General features: G+C 65.9%; 1 protein-coding gene across 1 annotated transcript; it reads left to right on the top strand.

Moving 5' to 3' along the window:
- The first annotated feature begins 202 nt into the window (after positions 1-202).
- On the top strand, positions 203-5321 carry ELFN2 (extracellular leucine rich repeat and fibronectin type III domain containing 2). Its single transcript, XM_042993209.1, has 2 exons — positions 203-2700; positions 4857-5321. Exon 1 carries the CDS (start codon positions 203-205, stop codon positions 2684-2686), a length of 2484 nt encoding a protein of 827 aa, XP_042849143.1. The 3' UTR covers positions 2687-2700; positions 4857-5321.
- Positions 5322-7619: the final 2298 nt, after the last annotated feature.

The following is a 7619-nucleotide window of genomic DNA, read 5'->3' as shown; positions in this document are numbered from 1 at the left end:
CCCGGCGGACCCCCCCCTCCCCGCGGTTGGCACGGGCCGCGTCTGCTTCGCCCGGGGCCCCCCCGTGCTGGGGGTCGCCCCCAAGATGGTGGCGACCCCGGGGAGGACTGTGCCGCCAGCCCCAGCCTCCCGCTGCTAGGTCCCCCGCGCCCCGGCCCCTCCCCCCCGAGCCCGGCCTTCCCGGGGGGCCGCGGCCGGCGCCATGCTGCGCCTGGGGCTGTGCGCCGCCGCGCTGCTGTGCGTGTGCCGGCCGGGCGCCGTGCGCGCCGACTGCTGGCTCATCGAGGGCGACAAGGGGTACGTGTGGCTGGCCATCTGCAGCCAGAACCAGCCGCCCTACGAGACCATCCCGCAGCACATCAACAGCACCGTGCACGACCTGCGGCTCAACGAGAACAAGCTCAAGGCCGTGCTCTACTCGTCGCTGAACCGCTTCGGGAACCTCACCGACCTCAACCTCACCAAGAACGAGATCTCCTACATCGAGGACGGCGCCTTCCTGGGCCAGTCGAGCCTGCAGGTGCTGCAGCTCGGCTACAACAAGCTCAGCAACCTGACCGAGGGCATGCTGCGCGGCATGGGCCGCCTGCAGTTCCTGTTCGTGCAGCACAACCTCATCGAGGTGGTGACGCCCGCCGCCTTCTCCGAGTGCCCGAGCCTCATCAGCATCGACCTGTCCTCCAACCGCCTCAGCCGCCTGGACGGCGCCACCTTCGCCAGCCTGGCCAGCCTCATGGTGTGCGAGCTGGCCGGCAACCCCTTCAACTGCGAGTGCGACCTCTTCGGCTTCCTCGCCTGGCTGGTGGTCTTCAACAACGTCACCAAGAACTACGACCGCCTGCAGTGCGAGTCGCCGCGCGAGTTCGCCGGCTACCCGCTGCTGGTGCCCCGGCCCTACCACAGCCTCAACGCCATCACCGTGCTCCAGGCCAAGTGCCGCAACGGCTCGCTGCCCGCCCGGCCCGCGAGCCACCCCACGCCCTACTCCACCGACGCCCAGCGGGAGCCGGACGAGAACTCGGGCTTCAACCCCGACGAGATCCTGTCGGTGGAGCCGCCGGCCTCGTCCACCACGGACGCGTCTGCGGGGCCGGCCATCAAGCTGCACCACGTGGCCTTCACCTCGGCCACGCTGGTGGTCACCATCCCGCACCCCTACAGCAAGATGTACGTCCTGGTCCAGTACAACAACAGCTACTTCTCCGACGTCATGACGCTCAAGAACAAGAAGGAGATCGTGACGCTGGACAAGCTGCGGGCGCACACCGAGTACACGTTCTGCGTGACCTCGCTGCGCAACAGCCGCCGCTTCAACCACACCTGCCTGACCTTCGCCACGCGGGACCCCGTCCCCGGCGACCTGGCGCCCAGCACGTCCACCACCACCCACTACATCATGACCATCCTGGGCTGCCTCTTCGGCATGGTCATCGTGCTGGGCGCCGTCTACTACTGCCTGCGCAAACGGCGCATGCAGGAGGAGAAGCAGAAGTCCGTCAAGGTCAAGAAGACCATCCTGGAGATGCGCTACGGGGCCGACGTGGATGCCGGCTCCGTGGTCCACGCCGCCCAGAAGCTGGGCGAGCCCCCCGTGCTGCCCGTGCCCTGCATGCCTTCCATCCCCTCCGTGATCGGGGAGAAGCTTCCCGCCCCCAAGGGGCTGGAGGCCGGGCTGGACACGCCCAAGGTGGCCACCAAGGGCAACTACATCGAGGTGCGCACCGGCGCGGGCGGGGACGGCCTGGCGCGGCCCGAGGATGACCTCCCGGACCTGGAGAACGGCCAGGGCTCGGCCGCCGAGATCTCCACCATCGCCAAGGAGGTGGACAAGGTCAACCAGATCATTAACAACTGCATCGACGCCCTCAAGCTGGACGCGGCCTCGTTCCTCGGGGGAGGCGGCGGCGGCGGCGGGGACCCCGAGCTGGCCTTCGAGTGCCAGTCCCTCCCTGCGGCCGCCGCCGCTGCCGCCGCCGCCTCCTCGGCCGCCGCCCCCGGGGCGCTGGAGCGGCCCAGCTTCCTCTCGCCCCCCTACAAGGAGAGCGTGCACCACCCGCTACAGCGCCAGCTGAGCGCCGATGCCGCCGTGGCGCGCAAGACCTGCAGCGTCTCGTCCAGCGGCTCCATCAAGAGCGCCAAGGTCTTCAGCCTGGACGTGCCCGACCACCCGGCCGCCGCGGGGCTGGCCAAGGGCGACTCCAAGTACATCGAGAAGGGCAGCCCCCTCAACAGCCCGCTGGACCGGCTCCCGCTGGTGCCCGCGGGCGGCGGCGGGGGCGGCGGCGGCGGCGGGGGCGGCGGGGTCCATCACCTGGAGGTGAAGCCCGCCTACCACTGCAGCGAGCACCGGCACAGCTTCCCGGCCCTGTACTACGAGGAGGGCGCCGACAGCCTGAGCCAGCGCGTGTCCTTCCTCAAGCCGCTGACCCGCTCCAAGCGGGACTCCGCCTACTCCCAGCTCTCCCCCAGACACTACTACTCAGGTTACTCCTCCAGCCCTGAGTACTCCTCCGAGAGCACGCACAAGATCTGGGAGCGCTTCCGGCCCTACAAGAAGCACCACCGGGAGGAGGTGTACGTGGCCGCCGGCCACGCCCTGCGCAAGAAGGTCCAGTTCGCCAAGGACGAGGACCTGCACGACATCCTCGATTACTGGAAAGGGGTCTCGGCCCAGCAGAAGCTGTGACCCTCTCCTTCCCGGTGAGGCCGGAGGGGGAGGGCCCCGGGGGGCACGAGGGAAGGGCCCCGGGCGGCCGGGCAGGGGGGAGGCCGGGGCTGGGGGGGGGGGCGCGGGGGAGGGGGGGGCCGGGGCCGAGGAGCGGACGCACACGCACACCCGCACGCACGCACCCACGCACACACCTGACCACCACCTGACTGTGAACAACCCCCACCCGACAATAACGGACAGGAAAACAAAGACACGTTCTCCTTAAAAGTTTACACACTGATACCGAAACCAGTCATCTTTACTGTGCTGCCCAGGGACTCTGCTGGGGTGTGCGGGGCTGGGAGGGGGCGCAGGCCAGGAAGCCAGAAGGGGGTGTGTGGGGGTCTGGGGGCTCTGGGACTCCGGACGGGTCTGGGGGCAGGAAGAGGGTCTCCCCGTCTGGGGACAGGTGGCTTGGAGATCTGGCGCCAGGCAGATTCGGGGCATCATTGCCTTTCCTTGTGGTGGGGGAAACCGAGGCCCAGAGAAAAGGAAGGGATAGCCCCAGGGCCACGTGTCAGGTTAGGCAGTTTCCCAACTTTCAAGCCCAGTGCTGTCCCCCCACCCCCCACCACCCTTCGCCAGCCCGCCACCCCCTTCCAGAGCTGCGGTTTCCTGGGGCGGAGGGACTTGAGAATCAGGCTGGTGCTTTTCCTTTCTAGAAAGCCCCATGGCCGTGCCCCCTGGGCGTGGAGCCGTGATTCATCGTGCTGGGGGTCCTTTCCCCCCCCCCCCCCCCCCACGCCACGCCAGCACCCAGGAGAGGCGGGAGGTCTCGCTTACGAGAAAGGAGCAGAGGCACGGGGCCATTTCACCAGCCCCCTTCAAGTGTCTTCCAAGTGGCCTGGGAGCTGCTTATGGGGGTCTGAGGAGAAAGCAGGGGGGCCAGCCGCCGCCACCTCTCAGGTGCAGGGCCCCTTGCCCCAGCCCCCCCAGCCTCTCTGGGCCTCCGGGACCCCTACTCATCCCAGAAGGGTGGCCCTGAACTGTGATGCCTGGGAGCAGGGGGGGAGGCAGGGTGTAATGGGGGCCTTCCTGCCTGTGCCCCCACATCCTGGCCTCCCACCTGCCCGACTCCTCTTACGGGATCTCAGGGCAGCAGCTGGGCCTGCCCAGAGGAAGGAGGGCTTTCCTGGGCTTACCCACCCGCTCTTGGCTGTGCCCGTGCATCCCTGCCCCACCCCTCCCAACCCCCTGGCTGGAGGGGGTTCCCATGTTTCCATGGAAATGGCGGCTCCCCACCCCCCCCCCTTGCTGACCCCCACCCAACATCGAACAAAGCACAAACAGTAAGCACTCCCCCCCTCACCCCCGGGGGTGGGGGGGAGCAGGCAGGTTGGTGGGGCCCCTCCCTCTCCCTGCCAGCTTCTGTCGCCATGGCAACCGAGGACCTGGCAGTTGGGACTGTTGGGCTCCTGGGGGTTCTCTCTCAGTGGGGGCGGCAGAGGGTGGTAAGGGAAGGCAGGGCCAGGGGGGCTGCGGCCTTTTCTCAACAACTAGGGGCTTCCAGGGTTGAGTCTGGGCGGGGGGCAGATCTGGGGTCCTGAGACTAGGGGAGCTTAAACACACTGTCCGGGTGCTTGAGGGGCCCTTCACCTTTGATTAGGATGTGGGCCACTGGGGGTGGGGACACCTATAGCTCTGCCCACCTGCCAATGTGCTCCTTGGCTCCCCGCCCGCCTCAAGATGAAGAGGGGCCCACTCAGCTCTCCCCACACCCCTGCTGGGGCCCCCCCTCCCCGGCCTCTGGCCTGTCACCCAGTTGGGTTTCTTGAGATTTGCAGAGTGTGGCTGTGGGGTGAGGGTGGGCACTGGGATGGGACCAAGACCTGTACTGTTGGGGGTGGGGGTTCGGATCAGGAAAGTTAGTGCTATCTCCTGTGGTAGGGTGGGGGGAGCTCTAGCGATCTTCCTGCCGGGGGTAGAGTCTGGGGGAGGACTGTGGGGAGGACTAGGGCTCACCTGAGCACCTCTCTTACACCCACGTGGGGGACAGACCAAGCCCAGGGCTCACTTCGGGGGTGACGTTTGCAAAGAGAGGACCGTTCTTCTGGGGAGTGGAGGGGAGGGGCCGGCATGGATGTGCGGAGCAGACCTCCCTCAAGCCCCCAAACCTGCCCCCCACCCCCACCCCTCCTCGCACCAGATTGGCAAAACTGAGAAGAGCGAGCCGGCGGAGCCAGTGGTGTGAGAAAGCAGATTCCCGTTACATTTGCATGACGATTTTACTGTATTTTTCTGAGCAAACATCTGTCGTGTATGTTCCAGTTCGTCCGGACTCCCGGGCCCCCCTCCCTGCCGCCCCCCTCTTGCCCCCACTCCCTCTGTTGTGATCTGACAAGCAGCTCTTGAAGCCTGGGGTGGGGCCACTTCTGCAAAAGACCCAAAGCAGGTGCCACCAAAACGCAGCCCCTGTCCCACACCCGTCTCCTGTCTTTCTGCGCGTGGGGCCCCACAGGTGCCGCCTCGCCCCTTGGGTCCCCAGTTTCATGCCCTCGCCCCTGCCCTGCCTCGCTGCCGGGGAAGGGTAGCCCCAGGGAAGGGAGCGTGGGAGGACCTCTGTGTCCCACTTGCTGACATTTTTGGGGGGGTGAAAGAGTTGGGGGCCCCCAGAGAGGGAGGGGCTGGGTGATTTGGCCACCAGGTTGGGGGAGGGGGTCAGTCACACGGCTGAATGCAGGGGCCTAAGAGCTCGGGGGGCTTCATGGGTGGCTTCAGAGGAGGCTTGGGGCCCTGAGGGAGGGACCCAGGGGAGCAGCTGGGGCCCAGGGTTGGCCTGGCCTCCCTGGAGAGGGAGCGTCCCACGGCGTGGGGCGGGACGGGGCGGTGGTTCCCAGCAGGACCCCCACCCTCGCCATTCCCCCATCGTTCCTGGTTGAAGAGACCTGTAAACAACCTCAGACCATCTCACTTCAGGGACCTTAAGGATAGGTCCGCATCTTAACAACAAGGGTCTTGCCCCTCCCTCCAGGAGGTAAACCAGCCTTCACGGTCTAGACGATACCCATCTTGGAGGCAGAATAGGACTGGACTCAGGCCTCTGGCCTCCCAGCCAGGCTTGGGGCTTCAGCTGCTTTCCCTTGATCTGGGAAAGGGGCCAGTGCACTGTAGCCCCCCCTGGAGGCTCTCCTGCATCTGTGTCCTGTGTCCGGTTCAGGATAATTCTTCCCCAGCGGGGAGCAAAATAGCCACGGAAGACAAATGATCATTTATGTCAAAGAGTCCGGCCCGCTGACGCCCTGTGTTTGTAATGGCCATGAGCACAGTGCACCTGGGCCACAGCCCGGGGCCAGCGGCTAGCAGGGCGGGCAGCCAGGAGAGAAGGGAACGGGGCGGGCTACTGGGGAGACTGGCGGAGATGTGGGTGCTTAGCCCTGGACCTCCTGGGGGAGGCCCCCTTGCCTTGGGTCGTGCCTGGGCTTGCTGTCCCTGTCAGAGAATCTCCAGAGGAAATTCCTGGGTGCCTGTCCCCGGGGAGTGGTGTCAGTGGGTCCGTTTTCACCTGCAGGGCTGGCACCTTCTAGAGGCGAGAAGTGGAGGTCTGGAGGGGCAAAGAAACCCTTAGTCTGGCGTGACCCCTCCTCAGGGGGCCCGGGGCCTGCCCCTGCCTGCTGGAGGCCCCTCACCTCTGCACCCCTCCTAGGGGCCAGTGCCGGAGGACTGTGGAGGCTGCCCGTGTGCAGGCCTGGGGGAGGTGATGGGGCTATCTGCAGGGTGGTGGGAGTGGAAAGACCCACTTCCGAAGAAGAGGAGGCCTGCGTTAGCCCCAGAGAGGCAGGGGAGAGCCTGGGCCTGGCCGCAGGTCTCTAAGGTTCCCAAGTGGGAGTAAGTCACCCGTCCCCACTCCTGGAAATTTTCACAGAGTGGAAACAGAAGCTCAGGAAAGGGAAAGGAGGAAATCTTCTAGGGTCTCGAAACCAATTAGGGACAGGCTGAGTCCAAGAAGGGGCCCAGGCATGGGGGGACGAGTCACAGGTCCCATCTTGTAAGGGGCTTACACGCAGAGAAGGGACAGCCACAAAACGTTCCCCGGGCAAGGGATACTGTGAAGAGAATGAAAACAGGGTGATGGAATGGAGAGGGGGGTCCGGGGCACCCCGAGAGGCAAGCTCAGAGGACTAGTCCACCGGCTGTGAAGACGAGGCCAGAGGGAGAGGGGGAGGAGGGGCTGGATGTCCCCAAGCACCTCCTCGGGGGCCTCCACTATGGGTCCCACCCCCTCCGAGGGAGGCTACCCTTCAGCATCCCACCCCGTTCCTGGCCAAGCGGGAGGGGGGGCTGGGAGGGGGTCTTTCTGGGTGGAAGCAGTGGGGGGTGTGACCCCCGAGGGGCAAGGCTGACTGACGCTGGCCCAGTGTGAAGGGTGGGGCTTGTCTGACCCCCAGTGCTCCTCCCCTCCCGCCCCCAGATTTCCTCTCCCCAGCGCCCCCACCCCCCAGGAGCTGCCGTGCTCCTTGTCTATTCTGACCCTGTGTCCTTCCCCCTTGAAGACAGAACCAGTATTTACAATTTTTGCCTCTCATGCCTGCCCCAAAGGCCTCACTAAAGGTCCCTCACTGCTGCTGAGCAGTAGGGAGGGGAAGAGGGGGTCAAAGAGGGTGGGTGGGAAGCCTTGGGCCTCCCTTTCCTTTCCTTGCCCCTCGCCAAACAAGCACAGGGCTGGATGGGGGCAGGGGGATCCCTCCTCGCCGCCTGCCTCCCTCCTTCCCTCCCTCCCTCCGCAAGGAGCCGCCAGCCCTGTGGGCCCTGCGGCTTGGCACCTGGTTTGGGTACGGCAGGGGCTACCCTGGGCTACGAACCTGTGAACCCTAGCTGTGTGTGGACCTTTCCTTCCTCGGGGGGGGGGGCCCGAAACCTCTCCTTTTCTTCTTTTAGGGGGGTACCTTCATTTACTTTCTCTTCCCTCTAC

Source organism: Panthera tigris, chromosome B4 (genome assembly GCF_018350195.1).
Source record: "Panthera tigris isolate Pti1 chromosome B4, P.tigris_Pti1_mat1.1, whole genome shotgun sequence".
Taxonomy (NCBI): Eukaryota; Metazoa; Chordata; class Mammalia; order Carnivora; family Felidae; genus Panthera; species Panthera tigris.
The sequence above is the reverse complement of the archived record's forward strand: the minus strand, read 5'-3'. Positions and strand labels throughout refer to the sequence as shown.